Source organism: Dermochelys coriacea, chromosome 6, assembly GCF_009764565.3.
Source record: "Dermochelys coriacea isolate rDerCor1 chromosome 6, rDerCor1.pri.v4, whole genome shotgun sequence".
NCBI lineage: Eukaryota > Metazoa > Chordata > Testudines > Dermochelyidae > Dermochelys > Dermochelys coriacea.
Window position 1 is genome coordinate 5,956,248 of NC_050073.1, and position 21,260 is coordinate 5,977,507.

A 21,260-nucleotide genomic window follows, 5' to 3' on the forward strand; every position below is an offset into this window, starting at 1 on the left:
ACCAGAGTGAGGAGGTTGGCCGATGGAGTCTCCTGTGACTGTGGGGCCTATTTCCGATCCTCGGTCTGTTCACGTATCTGGGCGTCCTCTGACTCCGTTGACGCCTTTGTGGAGCAGTGGGCGCTGTCTGGGGTTCTCTGCTCGGTGTGCCCGTCTGGTTCCCTTCGTTTGACCCTTTGACCGCACTCCTGTCCCTGTTATTTCATTAGTTGTCCCCCGGAATCTTTTGGGTATCTAGGTCCTGTGGATCCCCCTTTTAGGCTGGGGGGGATCCTTTTGCGGTGGACGGGCTTCGCCCGCCCAGTTCCCGGATCCCAATTACTCTTCCATAGTCATCTGGCCTTGCCCCGTCACAATTGTTACAGACATACTTGCTGACAGGTATTTTGAAATATATTAGCAAAATAATTGAAACTAGTGTGATTATATTGTGTTATTTTGACAAATAAATTATGCATAATTTTAAAATATTGTTCACAGTATTCTTAAGTGCAGAATTCCCCCAGGAGTAAGGGGAAACTCGAATGCAACAACTTCTTTAATAGCAAAGAAACACCTGCTTAGACAGACCTTTGTTACACATTAGGGACGTACTACTTCTTCATCACATTTCTATTTAAATTAGATAACATGAGCAGTTCCTGAGTCTTCTTTCAATAACACAGACTGGGCTGTCCTCACCCGCTCCTCAGCCCAATCCATGCTGAGACAGGACTGCAAATCCCACCTCTAGATGTTACCCAAGAGTCACCCGCTGGCTGGCACTGAGATAGGTGTGGGATGGAGTTCCTGGCTGAGTCCCATCTAGACGGGGAGTCGTGTGTGTGCGAGTCTTGGCTGCATCCCAGCTAGATGCGTGAGTGAGTTGGGACAGAGACAGAGAGAGAGCTGGCTGGATCCCACCTACATGGGGGGACAGCTCCCTAATGGAGTAGGCTGTGACCATCTGCTCTAAATTCCCTCCACCTGTCTGCTCTTTCCCACGCTGCTCAACCAAGTCCCCATCCCTGCCCCCTACAATCTCTGCTTGGCAACATGGGGACAGGACCACTCCCTGGTCTCCATCTGCTGGCGCTCTGTCAGGCCCATGGGCTGCCAGAAGCCCCTCAGGCCCTGGCGATGGCAGAGGGGCACTGGTGTGAGTGACCTGGTGCCGGGTGAGGTTGGCCAATCTAGCAAAGCGCTTGCCCCAGTCAGCACAGCTGTACTGCTGCTCTCAGCTGTGAATTCACCAATGTGATATCAAGGAGGCCCATGTAAAGCTCTTGCACCAGTCAGTGCATCCGAATGGCCTTTCCCCAGTGTGCGTGCACTGCTGCTTGGTCAGTGCACTGGTTTTGCTGAAGTTCTTGCCAGAACCATCACAGTGGTGCAGCCACTCCCTGGTGTGTGCACTGGTGTCTTCTCAGGTGTGAAATCTGTACAAAGCCCTTGCCACAGTCAGCACAGCGATGCGGCCGCTCCCCGGTGTGCGTGAACTGATGTACTCTCAGGTGTGAAATCTGTACAAAGCCCTTGCCACAGTCAGCACAGCGATGCGGCCGCTCCCCAGTGTGCGTGCGTTGATGTACTCTCAGGTGTGAAATCTGTACAAAGCCCTTGCCGCAGTTAGCACAGTGGTGTGGCCGCTCCCCAGTGTGCGTGCGCTGGTGTGCTCTCAGGTGTGCAATCTGTGCAAAGCTCTTCCCGCAGTCAGCACAGCAGTGCGGCCGCTCCCCGGTGTGTGTGCGCTGGTGTCTTCTCAGGTGTGAGCTCTCTGCAAAGCCCTTGCCACAGTCAGCACAGCAGTGTGACCGCTTCCCGGTGTCTGTGCGCTGTTGTCTTCTCAGCTTTGAGCTCTCTGCAAAGCCCTTGCTGCAGTCAGCACAGTGGTGCGGCCGCTCCTCAGTGTGTGCGCGCTGGTGTGCTCTCAGGTGTGCAATCTGTGCAAAGCCCTTGCCACAGTCAGCACAGCGATGTGGCCGCTCCCCGGTGTGTGTGCGCTGATGTACTCTCAGGTGTGAAATCTGTGCAAAGCCCTTGCCACAGTCAGCACAGCAGTGCGGCCGTTCTCCTGTGTGTGTGCGCTGGTGTGTTCTCAGGTGTGAACTCCGTGCAAAGCCCTTGCCACAGTCAGCACAGTGGTGCGGCCGCTCCCTGGTGTGCATGGGCTGGTGAAGGGTCAGCGTCTTGGCACTGCTGAATACCTTACCACAGTCAGCACAGTGGTACAACTGCTCCCTGGTGTGTGCGCGCTGATGTGTTCTCAGGCTTGAGTTCCGTGCAAAGCTCTTGCCGCAGTCAGCACAGTGGTACAACCGCTCCCCAGTGTGTGTGCGCTGGTGTGCTCTCAGGCTTGAGTTCCGTGCAAAACTCTTGCCGCAGTCAGCACAGTGGTAGGGCCGCTCCCCACTGTGTATGCGCCGGTGTCTTCTCAGGGTTGAGCTTTCTGCAAAGTTCTTGCCGCAGTCACCACAGTGGTACGGCCGCTCCCCAGTGTGCGTGCGCTGATGTATTCTTAGGTTTGAGCTCCGTGCAAAGCCCTTGCCGCAGTCAGTGCAGCAGTACAGCCGCTCCTTGGTGTGTGTACGCCGGTGTATTCTCAGGATTGAGAACTGTCTGAAGCTCCTGCCACAGTCAGCGCAGCGATGCATCTCTCCGGTGTGCGTTCGCTGGTGCTGCGTCAGTGCGGAGGGGTTGCTGAACCTCTTGCCACAATTGATGCAGCGGTGGGGGTGCTGGCCCATGGGGAGTCTCTGGTGTGCAGCCAGGTCCAGTCTCTGGCTGAGTTTACCCCGGGGATGGACTGTGTCCTGTGCACGGATCCCTCTGTGGGATGTGGGATCTTTTCCTGCTGCACTCTCCCCACATTCAGACTGTGTCCTCGTTCCTCCCGGGATACTGAGTCCTGCTGGAGAGAGCAGAGACAATCTTGGTGTTAGCTCATGGTTAAGGCTATGGAAAAATGTCACGGATGGAGCAATTTCCCCATTTGTCAGTGACTGTTTTTGGGATGGGTGCCTCACCCTGCAATGGCGACTCCTGTCCCACAGGACTGGACCCAACCCCTCGCTCCGGGCACTGAGATCTGACCTGTGGGATTACAGTGCCACTCAGATGTGCCCCCACCCACAGTCACGATGGTGGGGGAGACAGGCCAAACTTCAGTGAATGGCTTTGCCACCCAGATCACCTCTACCAGGCTAGGGTTAGGGTTGCAGTACTGCGGGGAAGGTGCTTCTTTGGGCGGTTTGTGCCCCCTTGGCAGGAGGAGGGCAGGTTTTTTAAAAAATACGTGACCTATCACTTTTACTAAATTTACTGTAACTGCTCCATAATTTCTGATACAAAATGCTGTGACAAATCTGCAGCCTGACTCAGGGTGGTTCTACCCTATGATGTTTGTGCAACGCCTATTCCCACGTGCGCCATGTACTTCTTGGGTCTTGTTTTATGCTTAAATTGTAGCCTGCCCAGGATACAGGCAGCACTTGACACAACGGCGCCCTCATCCAGAACTAGGGGCTCTAAGTGCTAACAAACAGGTTCCAGGGTTTGTTTTCACACTGATTTTGGTTTTATTTCAATCAGAAGTTTTTATTTACATGTGGCTAGTTATTCACTTTCTCCTGTTTTATAGCATGAGTCCTGTTCCCCAGTGTTTGCACTGTTTAAACTATATTGGTTTGAAACTAGCTGAGGAGCTACACTCCCCTCATGTGAATGCAGTGAGACCGGTATAAAGCTGCTTAGCACAAACTAGCTTATTCCTGCGGGGGAGTGAGTCCTTTTCAAGGAATTCCTTCTAAAGAAGTAATTTACCTTCGGCCTCATGTTTCATTCTTTGTGCAAAACTAAAACTAAACTAAACCTAAAATCCTTAAGAGGATGGGGGTTTGAGAGGACAAGTCACTCAGGGTTTGTGTGATGTAACCTAAAAAAACATGTTTGCATTGTTTTACAACCCAATCAGTGACACTGCTGAGCTGGAAGGGGTTAATGGCTGCCACACAGCGGGCCTTTGTTCTACAGACCATCACAAACCTTGTTAAGGCTGAGGGCTGTGCTAAGCATGGACACTGAAGCAATGTAAATGACAAAGATTTCGTGTCACTGAGAGAAAAGGGAGAGAGGGAATGTGACAAAGGCCATCCCACCCCCTCTCCCTCACACCCAGCCCATACTTCAGGGTACTCCCAAATCCTAGCCCACAGAACGATTTCATCTGGCTCCCAAACTTCTCCCCCCCGTCCCGCCCCGCAGCAGCTGTCTGGAAAGTGGGGCAGTTTTAGAGCAGCATTTCACTGTAATGCAAGTACCTGTGACCTGCTCTACAAAATGGCGTCCTCCGTGTGGCATGAACTTGCACTCGTCGTATGTGCCTGATCCTGCCCTGCCCTGAGTCATTCCCAGCTTTCTCCTTGCTCACCGGGGACAGGTTTCTCCAGTCTGAGAGGTCACATGTTAAATGAAGTGGCAGAGGCAGGGTGGGGTGGGAACCTGGAGAGGACAGCACCTTCTCTGCCAAGGGCCAGTGACTCGGGGATGCTCTCCCAGACTGCGAGCAGGTTTTTGCCCCAGCTAAGCTATGTCTGGATCCAGGTGCCTAGGGCCATAGGGCATCAGCACAACAGCTTGAGTCAGGAGGGACAGAGGCATGAAACCCATCTGAAAAACCTCTAGGGCATCCCTTGCCTTGATATGATTTTCTAAGGTGTTGGAAGCCTAGAAGAAGGTGATGTGGTCTATGGAACGACAGGCGTGTCTTTCTAGCCAGGTGCTTGTCTGACCCCCAGTGCCAGATCTACTGACACACACAGATGGATTTTATCCTCACAGCCCCAGTGCCCTCTCCATTACGCAGGTGGGGTAACTGAGGCATGGTGGAGCTGTTGTGATTCGCTTCTAGAACCGAATCAAGATCTTTTTAATCCTACTGCACTGTCCTACCCCCTAGGCAGCCATTCTCCAACTGGGGTCAAGCGAGTCATGTCCAGGGCCACCAGCCCCGCTGATCAACTCCTCCCCTTCCCTCCTAGTGCCTCCCGCATGCCCTGGAATAGCTGTTCAGTAGCAAGCAGGAGGCGCTGGGAGGGAGGTGGAGCAGTGGGGATGGAGCATGCTCAGGGGAGGGGGTAGAAAGAGGAGGGTTCGGGGTGAAGTGGGGGGCGGGAAGAGGTTGGGTGGAGGTGGGGGCAGGGCCTGGGGCATAGCAGGGGTTGAGCACCTCCAGGGAAAATTAGAACCTGGCTTGGGGGTCCACGAATTTTAAACCAAAATTGGGGTCCCCAGGTTGCTAAAGTTTGAGAACTGCTGCACTAGGTAAATGCAGCCCCTAAATGCCTCTATAGACATCACTCTTTCCCTCAGCACCCCTCAAATCTCCCATCCCACATTGTCCCATATCACTATCCTACCCCTCTTCCAAGTTCATGACAGCCCCATCTCCAGTCCATTTCTTTGTTATGGCTTTGAGGCCTCATCATTTTTAGGTCCCATCCTAGGTCACAGATATCCAATGAGTAGGAAAGATGGGAAGTATGATAGTAAGACTCCCTGGCTTAACCAGGAGATCTTCAATGACCTGAAACTCAAAAAAGAGTCATACAAGAAGTGGAAACTAAGTCAAATTACAAAGGATGAATATTAAAAAAACAAACCTATAAGCATGTAGGGACAAAATTAGAAAGGCCAAGGCAAAAAACAACATTAAACTAGCTAGTCATATAAAGGGGAACAAGAAAGCATTTCACAAATACATGGGAAACAAGAGGAAGACCAAGGACAGGCTAGGCCTATTACTAAATGAAGAGGAAAAGACAATAAGAGAAAACGCAGCAATGGCCAAACTGTTAAATGCCTCTTTTGTTTCAGTTTTCACCAAAAAAGTTAGCAGTGATCGGTCAACTAACATAATGAACATCCGTGTCAATGGGATAGGATCTGAGCCTAAAATAGGAAAAGAAATAGCTATGAATTACTTAGACATGTTAGATGTCTTCAAGTCAGCAGGGCCTGATGAAATAAATGCTAGAATATTTAAGGAACTGGAAGAAGAGATCTCTGAGAACTCGTGGAGGATGGTAGAGAGACCTGAGGACTGGAAAAGGGCATATATAGTACCTAGCTACAGAAAGGGGATAAGGACAACTCGGGGAATTATAGACCAATCAGCTTAAGTTCAGTACCTGGAAACATAACGGAGCAAGCAATCGAACATTCTACTTGTAAGCACCTAGAAGGAAATAAAGTGTACTCCTGAGGGAATTCAGTGCCAAAAAATTAAAAATTCTCCGCCAAAAAAATTAGAAATTATGTGCACAGTATTTTAAAATTCAGAAAATTTTATTTGTCAATAAATACATGTGGCTCCAGCACAGCAGTGGAGAACGCAGGCCACTGGCTGTACTAAGGTGGGAAATTACTCTGAAGCCCTCACCTCCCACAGTACAGGGATTCGGCAGTGAGGCTGCACCTGACCTCAACACAGTCCAAGAGCTGGGCCTGCCCCACAACACCCTGGAACCCTGCCACTCTGCGCCAGGTGAACCAGGTGTTGGTGGGCAGGCTCAGCTCAGCAGGATCCAAGTGTGGCAGGGCTTAATGTGGGGAGATCCAGGTGTTGGGTGAGAGGTTTCTGTGTGGGGAAATCTGGGTGCAGGACTCAATGTGAGATCTGGATGCACAGGAACTCGTTGTGGGGTTCTGGGTGCAGGGGCAATGGGACTCTGGAGGAGATCCTGGCGAAGATGGTTGGGGCTCAGCAGGTGGGGTCTGGGTGGCTCGTCAGAATGGTCCAGGTGTAGAGGGGTAGGGCTTGTCAGGGTGAGGGTTTGATGGGCCTGCTTAACGGGGAAGCCCCAGCTGCTGCTGCTGAGGGGACGCTGCATGCCAGGCTCCTGCTTCCCTCCGCAATTCCATCCCCTTTTCTTCTCCATCCCCCTCCCCTCACTCCCACATTCCCCTCCCCCTGCGCTATTCCACCCCCTTCCTTTCCCACTGCCTCTTCCCCCCACCCCCTCACTCCCTGTTCCCTCCTTTCCATTTCCCACAACCCTTACCCAGCCTCACCGTGGGCACTCACTCTCGCACAGAAAATAGGAAGGTTCCCAGCACACAGAAGGGGAGCACGACTGGCAATAAGACCCAGGATGCCCCATTCAGCTGCAGAGTCAGCAGAGCTGATAGGCAGCCTCCTTCAGCTGGGCAGCTTCTGTGTTTGCAGAAAAGAGTGTGTGTGGGGGGGTGCCAGTGGCCCAAAACCCTGTGTGTCCCCCCCATGCCTCACCTCTGTTGGGGCGGGAGCAATTCCCCCCAAACAACTGCACACATGGTCACGTTCCCATCCCCCACACACCCCACAGCATGGCTTCCCTGCCATTTTCTGCAGGGAGTCACAGGAATTCTGTGGGGGAGCCGTTTTCTGCGGGCGCACAGTCACGCAGAATCTCCCCAGGAGTAAAAGTAATAAGCAACAGTCAGCATGGATTTGTCAAGAACAAATTATGTCAAACCAACCTAACATCCTTTTCTGACAGGTAACAAGCCCTGTAGATAGGGCGGAAGCAGCAGATGTCACATCTTGACTGTAGTAAGGCTTTTGATATTGTCTTATATGACCTTCTCATAAACAAACTAGAGAAACACAGCTTAGACAAGCTGCCATAAATATAAAGGGAAGGGTAACCACCTTTCTGTATACAGTGCTATAAAATCCCTCCTGGCCAGAGGCAAAATCCTTTCACCTGTAAAGGGATAAGAAGCTACGGTAACCCCGCTGGTACCTGACCCAAAATGGCCAATGAGGGGACAAGATTCTTTCAAATCTGGAGCGGGGGGAACAAAGGGTTTGGTCTGTCTGCGTGATGCTTTTGCCAGGAACAGATCAGGAATGCAAGCCTTACAACTCCTGTAAAGGTAGTAAGTAATCTAGCTAGAAAATGCGTTAGATTTTCTTTTGTTTAATGGCTTGTAAAATAAGCTGTGCTGGAGGGAATGTGTATTCCTGCTTTTGTGTCTTTTTGTAACTTAAGGTTTAACCTAGAGGGATTCTCTATGTTTTGAATCCGATTACCCTGTAAGGTATTTACCATCCTGATTTTACAAAGGTGATTCTTTTACCTTTTCTTTAATTAAAATTCTTCTTTTAAGAACCTGATTGCTTTTTCATTCTTCTTAAGATCCAAGGGTTTGGCTCTGTGTTCACCTGTACCAATTGGTGAGGATTATTATCAAGCCTTCCCCAGGAAAGGGGGTGTAGGGCTTGGGGGGGGAATATTTTGGGGGAAAGACGTCTCCAAGTGGGCTCTTTCGCTGTTCTTTGTTTAAAACGCTTGGTTGTGGAAGCATACTGTTCAAGGACAAGGCAAAGCTTGTACCTTGGGGAAGTTTTTCACCTAAGCTGGTAAAAATAAGCTTAGGGGGTCTTTCATGCAGGTCCCCACATCTGTACCCTAGAGTTCAGAGTGGGGAAGGAACCTTGACACAAGCCTACGATAACTGCACAACTGGTTGGAAAACTGCACTCAGAGTAGTGGTTATGGTTCAAAATGAGCTGCAAGGATATATCGAGAGGGATCCACAGGGTCCAGTTCTATTCAACATCTTCATAAATGATTTGGCAATGGCATAGAGAATACAGTCAAAGTTTATAGACAATTTAAAGATGGGAGGGATTGCAAGCGTATTAGAGCACAGGATTAGAATTCAAAATGATCTTGACAAACTGGAGAAATGGTTAGAATTAAATAGGATTAAATTCTCTAAGACCATATGCCAAGTACTACACTTAGTTAGGAATAATCAATTACACAAATACAGAATGGGAAATGACTGCCTAGCAAGGAGTACTGCAGAGAACCATCTGGGGTTATAGTGGATCACAAACTAAATATGAGTCAACAATGGAATAGTTTTTTGGGGGAAAAAAAGTAAATATTATTCTGGGATGTATTAGCAGGAGTGCTGCAAGCAAGATGCGAGAAGTAATTCTTCCACTCTACTCAGCATTGATAAAGTCTCAGCTGGAGTACTGTGTCCAGTTCTGGACTCCACACTTCAGAAAAGATATGGACAAACTGGAGAGGATCAGAGGAGAGCAACAAGAATGATTAAAGACCTAGAAAATATGACCCATGAGAAAAGATTGAAAAAATTGGGTTTGTTTAGTCTGGAGAAGAGAAGACGGGGGGGCGGGGGGCCTGATAACAGCCTTTACATTCTTGAAGACTGTTACAAACAGGAGGGTGATAAATTGTTCTCCCGAGGCCAGCACAAGAAGTAATGGGCTTAAATTTCAGCAAGGGAGATTTAGGTTAGATATTAGAAAAAACTTCCAGACTGTAAGAGTAATTAAGCACTGGAACAAATTACCTGGGGAGTTGTGGAATCACCATCGTTGGAGGTTTCTAAGAACAGTTTAGACAGATACCTGTCAGTCATGGACTACCGTATATACTCGTTCATTAGCCCGTTCGTTTATAAGATGACCCCCCAATATAGATAGGTAAAAATAGCAAAAATTGTATGTCCCTTTCATAAGCCGACCCTATATTTCAGGGGTTGGCAAACTTTGGCTCCTGGTCCATTAAGGTAAGCCGCTAGCAGGCCTGGACATTTTGTTTACCTGCAGCGTTCACAGGCACGGAGCTCCTCAACTCCCAGTGGCCGCGGTTTGCCGATCCCAGCTAATGGGAGCTGTGGGAAGTGGCACCACTTCCCGCAGCTCCCATTGGCTGGGAATGGCAAACCGCAGCCACTGGGAGCTGAGGGGCTCTGTGCCTGCAGACACCCCAAGTAAACAAAACGCTCCTACCCACCAGTGGCTTATCCTGATGGGCCGGGAGCCAAAGTTTTCCAACCCCTCCTATATTTTAAAAGCTGGCATCACAAGAAACACTCAAAAGTTTTGCTAGATTTATTTTAATGTAATCTAACGAAAAACCTGTTGTTGTTATAATAACTGAACAAATATGTACTCACCTTCAAAATTACAGTCAATATTTAAAATCAGTAAATGGATATTTAAAACAAGTAACTTAGAACAATATGAAACTTTAAAAAGTCTTAAAATCCTTCAAAGTCTGAATCAGCCTCCGATTCACCAAACAGTTCACTAAACTCTGCTTCAGTCACTGCTGCACTGTCATCGTAGATGTCGGCAGTATCATCTTCAGACTCAGATTCCTTCTCATCATCAGCCTCTGTCATGGCATCATCTTCTGACCCGTTGAGTGCATTGCTGATACAGCATTTCCTAAATGATTTTTCTATCATTTCGGAGGGAATGGACACCCACGCATCCTTGATCCACTGGGTGACCAGATTGATTTCAGGCTTCATAAGATTCCCGCCTTTTGTCAACTTCACCATGCCTGATCACATCCATTCAGACCACATTTTGCATAGCCTGTCTTTAAAGGGTTTGTTCAGGCAGACATCAAGCGGTTGTAGAACTGAAGTTAAGTCTTCAGGTATTACAGCCAAAGTAGTTTCCATATTTTTGGCCACATTTTTCACCTCATCCGTCTTGTGTGCCCTGAACATGTCCCAAACAAGTATAGCAGGTTTCTTGAAAAGTGCTCCTGGACTCTTATTCCACACTTTTTCCAGCCATTCAATAGTCCCACTTTCATCCATCCATCCCTTTTCGTGTGCGCGTACGATGATACCAGCAGGAAATTTCATGTTTTTAGGCAAGGTTTTTCTTTTAAAAAATAACAACAGGAGGGAGTTTTAATCCATTTGCCAAACATGATAAAACTACTGTAAAATGGATTTTTTCATGGCCAGTGGTTTTAATTAAAACTGTTTTTTCACCAACACCAGTTACCATTCTGTTGCTCGGGAGATCAAATGTCATCGGTGTTTCGTCCATATTTCCTATTTGTGACAGTTCAAATGCATATTCCTTTCAATATTTTATAATAAACCTTTGGAAAGATTTGATTTTTTATTCCAGATCTCTCGGCAGCTTTTGCGTTATCTTTGTTTGTTGACAAAGACAGAGACCATGACGATTCACGAAGCGAGTACACCAACCTGCTGATGCGACAAACATTGATGGCTTTACTGACTTGTATTTGTCGTCTTTTGACATTTGCAGAGCACGCAGACGAATTTCAGTTCGAGTGACAATGTACCCATTTTGTCGACATTCAACAACCCAATTATTGAGATCTTTCTCCAGCTCACGAAATGAAGCGCACCTTGTTGGACATTTTTTCTTGCTTCTTGGCATGTCTTTTAGTGTTGTTTTATTTTTTCGCCATTCTCTTACTTGCTTCTCATTGATACAGAATTCACGAGCAGCGGCGCAATTATTGTTTGCTTCTGCATATTCAACAACTTTAAGTTTGAATGCTGCGTGATAAGCAGACCTTTTTCTTTTGATTTCACCGTTGTTCATTTTAAATACTAGTATGAAAATAGATTATTATTACTGTAGTTATAGATTTTGTAGGACTTTATATAGGAATGTCACCTGCTTTATCACTGTCAAATTATTATTATTCTTTGTTTATTTCAAAGCAGCCCTGTAGATTGGCATGTCTGTGGGGATAGCAGGCTATTTCAGTTTTATTAGAGATTCCATCAATTCTGCATCTTATATTTTCATATTGGCGCAAGACTTATGAGTTCCATTGGTAGAAATGCATGAAGAAATCAAATTACACAGTAGCGGACAGACACCAGTGCTATAGTACTATTGTTCATTGTACTTTTCTGATTGACTTGCAAGGCCTAGCATTTTGTGAAACGCGTGGGTCAAATGTCATGCAGTTCTGAAGCACTGCTCTTTTAGTGTTCCTTTCAAGCCAATCTAGTCCACTAAACAAAGCCTTTGCAACTTTAAAAGGCTGCACTACTGACATCAATAAATGGGTCGGCAAACTTTGGCTCCTGGCCTGTCAGGATAAGCCGCTGGCGGGTCGGGACGTTTTGTTTACCTGGAGGGTCTGCAGGCATGGAGCCCCTCAGCTCTCTGTGGCCGCGGTTCGCCGTTCCCAATGGCTGGGAACGGCGAACCATGGCCACAGGGAGCTGAGGGGCTCCATGCCTGCAGACGCTCCAGGTAAACGTAACGACAACATATTAGATATTGAATTCGATGATTCCATAGAGTTTAAAATCTTCAAATTTTGGTGTATACCCATTTATAAGCCGACCCCCGCTCTTTGATGAGTCACTTTTTTACCAAAAATATTTGGCTTATGAACGAGTATATATGGTAGATAATACTTAGCCCTGCCTCGGTGCAGGGGACTAGACTAGATGACCTACCAAAGTCCCTTCTAATCCTATGTTTCTAGGATTCATAAATGTCAAGGCCAGACAGGCTCACTGTACCCATCCGGCCTGGCTTCCAGCCTGTCCTAGTCAAAGAATCTCCCCGAGCCATTCCTGCCTCCAGCCCAGTAACTGCTGGCTGAGTTACAGCGGGGCTTTGAGAAAGAGACGCCCCATCTCCACTGACAGGCTCCCAGTAACGGAGAATCCAACCTGTCCCTAGAGGAGCTCTCCCAATGGTTCATTCCCCTCCCAGGTTAACACTGGCCCCTAATTCCCAGCCTCCATTTGTCCCCTTCAGCTCCCAGACAATGGATCTCGCTCTGCCTTTGCCTTCTACATTAAGGAGCTCTCCACTAGCAGCAGTGTAAATCAGCAGGGACTGGATTATTATGACTCACCTGAGGAGGGGCTCTCATGCCTGGAGTTTTGCCGGGAGTTCTCAGCATCCCAGGTCCAGAGCTCTGGCTCTCCTAGCTCAATCTGGTGGATTATGTCCGGTGTGGAACCTGAATAGCCTGTTTGGGGGGGAAATAATCAGTTTTACACTAAAGTTTTGGGAGCAGGGACTCATTTATATGTTGGTGCAGCCCAGCACAACAGGGACCCAATCTCATCCTTACCCAGGGAAACAAGGGCCCGGTAATTCCTCAGCATCTGGTCCCGGTACAGCTGCTTCTCTGGCCGGGATAAGAGCTCCCACTCCTCCCGGGTGAAATACAGAGCCACGTCCTCAAACGCCACCCGGAGCTGCTGGCACAAGCGTTACACACTCAGCCCCTTCCGCCCCAGCCCGGGGGCTCAGCAGGGGACGCGGTTTCTAGGGGAGCGACTCCCAGGAAGCCCCAGCCCAGCAGCTGTGAGCCAGGGAGACCCCCCCGCACAGCCCCCCCGGGACTCGGGCCCTGCTGGCCGGGGACAGGAGTCGCCCTCGGCTCCCCACGGGGCTCTGGGGCGGGGCGCTGGGAAGGGCCCGAGTCCCGGGGCAGGGAACAGGCCCCGCCCCCCGGCCGGAGGCCCCGCCCCCGCCTGCTGCTCAGCCCCGCCCCCGCCCCCGCCCCGGGCGCCTCGGGGCTCCTCGGCCCGGCCGGGGCCTCGCTCGGGGGAAGGGGCCGCGCCCGGCTCCGCGTGTCCGCCCGGCCAGGGGCCCCCAGAGCCGCTCCCCGGCCCCCGCGCTCCGGCTGCTGCAGCCCCCAGCCCCGGGGTCACTAGCGCGGGAGGGACCCGGGCCCCGGCCCCCCTCGGCCCCCCCGCCGGGACCAGCCCGTGCCCGGCCGGGGAGTCCCCGCCCCGCGTCCTACCCGCGCCGGCCCCGCGGCCGCCATCGCCGGGCTCGGCCCCGGCCGCTTCCTCCGCCCGGGCAGCGACTTCCCGCCCCGCGGCTGCCGCCTCCCGCCGCGTCTCCACCGCGCCCGCTCCCCGCCCAGGGGCTGCGCACGGGCCGCTCCGGCCCGGGAAGGCTCCGCTCCGCGGCTCCCCGCCCGCCCCCGGCTCCAGGGCCCCGCGCCTGCGCCGCCAGCTCCGGCCGCCGCGGGAGGCCCCCGCGCAGGGACCTTCCGGCCTCGCCCCCCGCCCCCGTGCGGCCCGGCCGGGAGCAGCCGCCGCCGGGCGGGGACCGGCCTGAGGCGGCTCGAGACAATCCGCTGCCCGGGCCCGGGTCATCGCGTGGCGGGTTATTTGCAAGCCGGGCTCCCGAGTCAAGGGGCCGGAACTTGGTCCCGCGGGCGGCTCTTGGACTCCGCTCGGGGGAGGCGAGGGCGGCCGCAGGGGAGAAACCCCCAGCGGAGGCCGCTGCGGGGGGAGGTCAGCGGGGCCTCCGAGCGCTGCCCTTCGTGCAGTGCGGGGCCCCCCGGGAAGGGCGAGAGCCTGGAGTACAAGGGGGCCCGCGGTTTGTTCCTGGGCAAAAGGGGGGGGCAGAGGGGACTGAACCCACCGAGGGCCCAAGGAAGTGTTACTCACGTGACAAAGCGATGCCCTATGTGTGGGGGATCCAAATCCCCTCCCTGAGCTGTCCCGGGGAAAGCAGCTGCCCTCCAGTCCCAGACTTCAGTGGTGGCAGCCCCAGTTGGAGTTAATTTTGGCAGGTCTGATCTCCTGGACCCAGACCCAGGGTTTATGAAAAAAGGCCGAGGTACAGGGTAGCGTGTGCCAGGCCTGGGGAGACACCGGGCACGGATGGCTCTAGTCAGGGAAGAGGTGACTCAAGAGGGGGGAGGGAAAACTCCTGCTCTTGGGGCAGTTGAAAACCATCCAGCCTTTCGCTGACATTGAATGAGAGTGGGAAGGTTTACGGGGTACTTTCAATGTGGGAGTTCTTAAGAATTTCTCAGCTGATGCGTTGGTGGGAAACAAGATAATATCGCTGCCCAAACCTATTAATATTGTGACCTGTATCAAAAGGGAATATGTCTCTGAATTCCCAGAGGCAAACTCTGAGAATAGGGGCAGCTATTTTGTGAGTCTAGCGGAGGGCAACAAAAATGATTAGGGGGCTGGGGCACATGACTTACGAGGAGAGACTGAGAGGACTGGGCTTGTTTAGTCTGCAGAAGAGAAGAGTGAGGGGGGATTTGATAGCAGCCTTCAACTACCTGAAGGGGGTTCCAAAGAGGATGGAGCTCGGCTGTTCTCAGTGGTGGCAGTTGACAGAACAAGAAGCAATTGTCTCAAGTTACAATGCGGGAGGTCTAGGTTGGATATTAGGAAAAACTATTTCTTTAGGAGGGTGGCGAAGCACTGGAATGGGTTACCTAAGGAGGTGGTGGAATCTGCTCAACAGGAATATGTGCATACAAGAGGGTGAGTGACTGGGATGTAATGATACCGTGTCTATTTGCTTACCCTGGAGTGCCCCAAGAGGCTGCATGGAGTGCCCCATTTCATCTCTTGGATGGGAGAAAAGTCAGAGGGCCCCTGGATCTCACTGGAGAGAGTCCCTGGAGGGTGGCTCTGAGGCAGAGGGGGAGCTGATGGCTGAACTTGTGCAAAAGTTTGGGGAAGCTTTAAAGACTATGATAGGCATAGTTCAGGAAATCACCACTATGTCATCTATGTAGGCCACTGCATATTGAGGGTGGGGTTGCAACGCTTGGTCCATGAGTTGTTGGAATGTGGCAGCAGCCCCACATAGACCAAAAGGCCTGGTAACTAAGTGGTACAATCCAAATGGGGTAGGGAAGGCTGTCTTCTCATAGGAAGCCGGGGTCAAGGGAATTTATCAACACTCCTTTGTCAAGTCTAGCGTCGAGATGAAATTGGCATTACCCAGTTGCTCGAGTAACTCGTCTACCCATGGTATGGGATAAGCATAGAATCACAAGATCGCATTCACTTTTTGAAAGTCTATGCAAAATTGTATGGTCCCATCTGGCTTTGGGACCAGCACAATGGGACTTCTCCACTCGCTCCGCAATTTTTCTATTACCCTCTTGTCCAGCATAGCCTGGAGCTCCTTTTGGACCACATCCCATATCTTCTTTGGTAGGGGCCGGTGATTGTCACGGACCCTTTGACCTGGGTGGCGATGTGGTGACTTACCAGTCTAGGCCACCCTGGGCAGGTCGATAACTGGACTAGTTGTTGCAGCTCCCCCTGTAGCCTTGGGTACAGTTCTGCCCTGACCATGATGGGTGTTGATGGGGTCACTGGCCAATGGACCTAGCTCCAGTTCTGGGGGATACAAGGTGATCAGCAGCCCCTCCTGAGTTTTCCACTCCTTCAGGAGGTTCACATGGTAAGTCCGGACTTCCTTCCTTCTTCCCAGTAGCCGTACTTCATAGTCCACTGGCCCTACCCATCGGACCACCTTGAAAGGGCCCTGCCATTTAGCAAGCAGCTTGGACTTGGCTGAAGGTAGCAGGAACAGGACACTAGCCCTGCGTTCGAAAGTGCGCAGCCTTACCCCTCGGTTGTATTGGTGGGCTTGGGTCTGTTGCACTTGCAGTAGATTTGCCCGCGTGAACACTCCCAACTTCTGGAGTCGTTCGCATAGTTAAAGTATGAAGGGAAGTTATCCCAGGACCAGGGATCCCTGCTCTTCCCAAGTCTCCTTCAGGAGTCAAGGATCCGCCGTGGCTGTCTCCAGTAAAGCAGCTTGAAAAGGTGAGAAGCCTGTGGAGGCCTGGGACCTCCCGTACGGCAATAAGGTTGGTAGTAGCTTGTCCCATTGTCACGGGTCATCATCTATGAACTTCCTTAGCATGGATTTCAATGTCCTGTTAAACCTTTCCACCAAGCCATCTGTCTGCAGATAGTATACGGAGGTCTTAAGTGCTCGGATATTCAACAACCAGCACAACTCCGACATCAGTTTGGATGAGATGTTGGTTCCTTGGTTGGTCAGAATCTCCCTGGGTATCCCCACGTGGGAGAAGATTTTTAGAAGCTCAGCTGCTATGCTAGGGCTGAGCCATTCCATAACGGGACAGCTTTGGGATACCTAGTGTCACAGAGTCCCCGGGCGGTGCTCTGGAACTGCTCCCTACGAAGCCAGGCAGGACTCTGGTGAAGTCTCCTATCGGTGAGCAGACTGTCTGCAGAGCAAAAAGCTCACACAGCTTCCACTTTCCTGGGTCTGACCTTGGAGCATTCAGCATCCTCTGCCCCTCCGTGCGCTTCCCACAGCGAGTCCGCCCAGGCGGGGTCCTGGAGAAGCCAGAGGGTCCTGCACCCCAACTTCGCAGTCAGACGTGACTCTTAGCCAGCCAGTAAAACAGAAGTTTATTAGATGACATGAACATGGTCTAAAACAGAGCTTGTAGGTACAGAGAACAGGACCCCTCAGCTGGGTCCGTGGTGGGGCGGGGGGCAGTGAGCCAGACAACCAAGTCTGCACTTCACTCCTCGTCTCCAGCCAGTCCCAAACTGAAACTCTCTCCAGCCCCTCCTCCTCCGGGCTTTGTCCCTTTCCCGGGCCAGGAGGTCACCTGATCTCTTTGTCTTCAACCCTTTAGTTATCACCTTGCAGGGGGGAAGGGCCAGGCCACCAGTTGCCAGGAAACGGTGTTGGCCATTGTCTGTGTCCAGACTCCTGCACACACCTGCCCTCTAGGGCTCTGCAATGATCATACACCCTTATCCCACCACCTAGATACTTAAGAACTGCATAGGGGAAACTGAGGCACCCCCACAATATTCAGAGAAAACATTAAGAACAGTCCCACTTCGTCACACCTAGTCGTGTAATCCACCACCACCAGTATATACTGACACCTGGAACCACTTTTTCCCAAGCGTCCTACCAGATCTAGACCAATTCGTTCAAATGGCACCCCGACCACAGGGAGTGCTATCAAGGGGGCCTTCGGTACCCTTTTTGGCCTGGTGCGTTTACACTCCAGGCAGACCTCGCCAAAGTTCTGTACCTTGTGGTGATGCCAGGCCAGAAGAACCGTTGTGCTACCTGCTGTAGGGTCTTCTCCCTGCCTAGGTGCCCTGCCCAGGGCACTGAGTGGGCTAATCGTAGCAGACCTCTCCTGTACTTCCATGGAACCTGCAACTGCCACAGCTGTTCTTGGGTCTGAGACTCCCTGACCACGCAGTACAGGTGGTCCTCACGTATCTCAAACCTGTGGCCTTTGTTGTTCGGCCTCTCTGGGTCAGGTGCCATCACTTGTTCCCAGGCGCAGCTTAGGGTCTGGTCCTCTTGCTGCTCCCTCATAATCCCCTTCTGTGTCTAGCCAGTTGGGGTCAGTCAGTACTAATCTTGGGGTGAGTGAGTTTGTTTGGCTGATTTTGTTTTTCTTTCTCTTTCAGATATCTTTCAGTTACTGAGTCAGTTGGGATTGTGTGTCTGGGGACTGTTTGAGTCTTTGTTGCCTGGATCATCCTTGATCAGCCTCAGTGAGTCTTGTGATCACCCTTCCACTGTGTAATTAATGAGCGGGTAGAGCTGACCTAGGAGAGAAGGCCTTAACAGCTGAGGCTAAGCGACCAAGGGGAGCTAGGGAACAGGGAACCGCAAACAAGGGAGTTTGTGGGAGGGAGACGTAATATAATCGCTATGGTTAGGAAGGGCTGCATCGCCAGTGCCAACACTGCTCCTGTCTCCTCCACCTGTGCCTGTATCCAGACAGACCAGCTAACCATGAATACCTCTACCCAGATCCTGGTGTGGATTTGCAGATTTCCCACTCTCAGAAAGCCAGGCTGAGGGGACTATCCAGGGCGAAAGGTGCCTGCTGGTGGAATCTCTCAGGAAGCAGGTGGCAGAGCTACAGGAAGAGGTGGCTAGGCTGAGGAGCATTCATGCCCATGAGGAATTCCTCAAGGGTAGTCATATAGAGACATCCAAGGCTGAGGACACTATCCAGCTACAGAGGACTGCTGTCACACCACGGGGGGAGGAGGATATGGCTCTATCACAGGGAGGACACTGGGGTTAGAGGGCTTATTCCTTCACCCGCTTACTTCCCTGGTCCTTCTCGCATGAACAGAGAGCAACAATACCTGAAGTCCAAAGGTGCAAACAATTCAATGTTTATTGGGGAGAACTTCCAGCAATTCCAATTTCCTTCCTTAGTGTCCCCCTTCCCAGCTCTGACACCACAGAGCCTTGCCTGTGTCCCTGTTCCCATTCCCTGTTCCCCCCTTTAGCAAAACATAATTCCAATTCCCCCACTCCCGTTCCCTGTTCCCATTCCTCCCCCTTACTTCCTGACTGACTGCAGACTATATAGTAAAATTTGAGTTCTGCTTAGCTATACCTTAACCAATCATTTTACTGAAATTTAACTAACCAATCCTAACATTTTGTAACATGATTATTTAACCAATTATATCCCACTGCCTTAATTGGTTTACACCCAGCAAAATTAATTATACAGCAGAGAGAAACAATCACAGAACCAGACAGATTATACAGACAAACAATAGGGAAATGGGGACTACAGTGATAGAACAACAAAGAAATGAGGATTTCACACCCCAGCTATTGATAAGTGAGTTCTTGCCAGACAGGATGCTATCAAACTAAGTTTCCTTTTACATCTTCTAGGCACTTCCCTTTCTCTGGAGGTGATGGGCATTATCAGGACAGGATTGTATTTCTAACAGCCCAATAGCACCTTATTTCAATGTGACTAGTCTGGAATGTAAGGATGTGACCATTCGCTTCCCAGCTTATGGCTGCCTCTGTTGCTTAGCCAGAGGCCTTAGCCTAAGAACCGGGCCTCAGACTGTCACAGTGAGAAAAGGCCCTTACACCGGCAGACAGTGATTTTGATTCTTTCTTTTGTATCTCTATAACTAACTAAGTGGTAAGAATACACCTAAATTCTTAAAGTATAGGCCTTTGCAGACAGACCTGAATATCTATATCCTAACAACTGGCTCCTGGTTACTTCTGGCAGCAGGCAGTGCTCCACCCCTACTCCCAACCAGGGCTGGATTACCCAATAGGCAGACTAAGCACGTGCTTAGGGCACCAGCAAAGCAGGGGGCATCCAAAAAAATGAGATTTTTTTTGGAAAAAATTTAATATTTCAAAAAAGCGTCGAAGTAGTCATCATGGGAAAACTCAGAACCTTGTTAGACTTCTTACCCTCCACTACACACTCTTCCCCCATTTTTCTGTTCTCTTTTTATTACTTATCCCCACCTAAACCAGGGGGCATCCTACTAATGTAGATCGAAATAGTGCGAGGAAATCAGATCCTGTCATGTATTGCAATAAATTTATGTTTTATTATTGATATATTCTTCTGAGTTACATGTACTTGATTCGTTTTTTTCTTTTATTTATATATATAAAAATAGTGTATGTTGTGCAATTTGTTTTTTTTTTTAAGTTCAGATAATGAGATAAAGGGCAGGATGAAATGTAACCAACTGAGTAGGCCATATCTCAAAATATGGGAATGCTGGCAAAAGTAATCCATCATACTTATCCAAGACAATATGAGATGAACTCATTGGTCTAATGAGTGACAAAGTTCGTTCAGCTATTGTGGATGAAATAAGTACTGCTGGGTACTTCAGTTTATCTGTCAACTCTATACCTGATCTTTCACATATTGATCAATTGAGTATTGTACTAAGATATGTGTCTCCCACAGATGGAAAACCAGTTGAACAATTTATAACATTCCTCAATTTGAAAAGCCACACTGGTGAAGAAATGGCAAATCAAGTACTGTGCCAAGTTTGCAAAATAGATTTCTCAAAGTGCAGAGGTCAGTCTTATGACAACGCTGCCAACATGTCAGGGCACTATCAAGGAATGCAGAAGAAGCTTTTAGAACAGAACAAATATGCCATATTCATACCATGTGCTGCACACTCTCTCAATCTTGTTGGCCACAGTGCTGTTGATGGTTGTCCGGTGGCAGTAAGTTTTTTCTCAACAGTCCAGTTACTTTATACATTTTTCTCTGCCTCAACACGCCAATGGGCAGTTCTTAAAACATATTTGGGCAATGATCGTGTGTAGAAATCTCTTTCTAATACTTGCTGGGAGGCACATGCAGTGGCAACAAGTGCAATTCTGGAGTCCTACTCGAAGATTGTGGATGCATTAGAAAGTATAGCTGAAGACCAATCACAAAAGGGAGAAACTATACGAGAGGCAGAAAACAGTGCAAACAAGATACAAGAACTAGAGTTTGTATTCATGTTGACCATGTGGAATGAAATTTTACAACACTTTTACCACACAAGTCAAGCTCTCCAAGAAAAAGAATTGGATTTGAAAACGTGCAGACCTCTGTCAATCATTAGCAGACCACTTACACACTTTGAGGAATGATTTCGAAAGATTTGAAGACATATCAAAAGATATCTTGCCTGATACTAACTACAAAGAAGCCCAGTCCCGCAAGCAAATCAGGAAAAAACAAGCAAATCATAGCAGTGCATCAGAAACAGCATTGAATCCTAGAGACAAATTTCGCGTATCTACTTACTACACTATAATTGATACACTTGAAGCTCATATGAAGAGGAGAGGTGAAGTGTACAAAGAAGTATCAAGTAGATTTTCTTTTCTAAACAATATG

The 21,260-nt window shown here is 49.9% G+C and overlaps 1 protein-coding gene and 1 long non-coding RNA gene across 2 annotated transcripts; one reads left to right on the forward strand and one right to left on the reverse strand.

The window, feature by feature from the left end:
* Window positions 1-460: 460 nt before the first annotated feature.
* LOC119856513 (zinc finger protein 436-like) lies at window positions 461-13,912 on the reverse strand. The gene is made up of 4 exons (XM_038404090.2): window positions 13,569-13,912; window positions 12,891-13,017; window positions 12,669-12,785; window positions 461-2,890 (listed from the first exon to the last, which is right to left on the reverse strand). Exons 1-4 carry the CDS (start codon window positions 13,590-13,592, stop codon window positions 1,362-1,364), a joined length of 1,797 nt encoding a protein of 598 aa, XP_038260018.1. The 5' UTR covers window positions 13,593-13,912; the 3' UTR covers window positions 461-1,361.
* A 1,004-nt stretch (window positions 13,913-14,916) lies between these two features.
* Window positions 14,917-20,357, forward strand: LOC119856575. Its single transcript, XR_005293349.1, has 3 exons — window positions 14,917-16,368; window positions 18,022-18,108; window positions 20,322-20,357. It is a non-coding gene; the product is annotated as an uncharacterized LOC119856575 (long non-coding RNA).
* The last annotated feature ends 903 nt before the right edge of the window (window positions 20,358-21,260 follow it).

What these genes read in the sequence shown, in the direction of transcription:
- LOC119856513 (XM_038404090.2), bottom strand. Translation starts at nt 13,592, where the DNA reads ATGGCGGCCGCGGGGCCGGCGCGG. An exon ending in CGGCCGCGGGGCCGGCGCGG is followed by an intron (nt 13,018 to 13,568) that starts GTAGGACGCGGG and finishes TTGTGCCAGCAG; the next exon opens with CTCCGGGTGGCGTTTGAGGA. An exon ending in GCATGAGAGCCCCTCCTCAG is followed by an intron (nt 2,891 to 12,668) that starts GTGAGTCATAAT and finishes TGCTCTCTCCAG; the next exon opens with CAGGACTCAGTATCCCGGGA.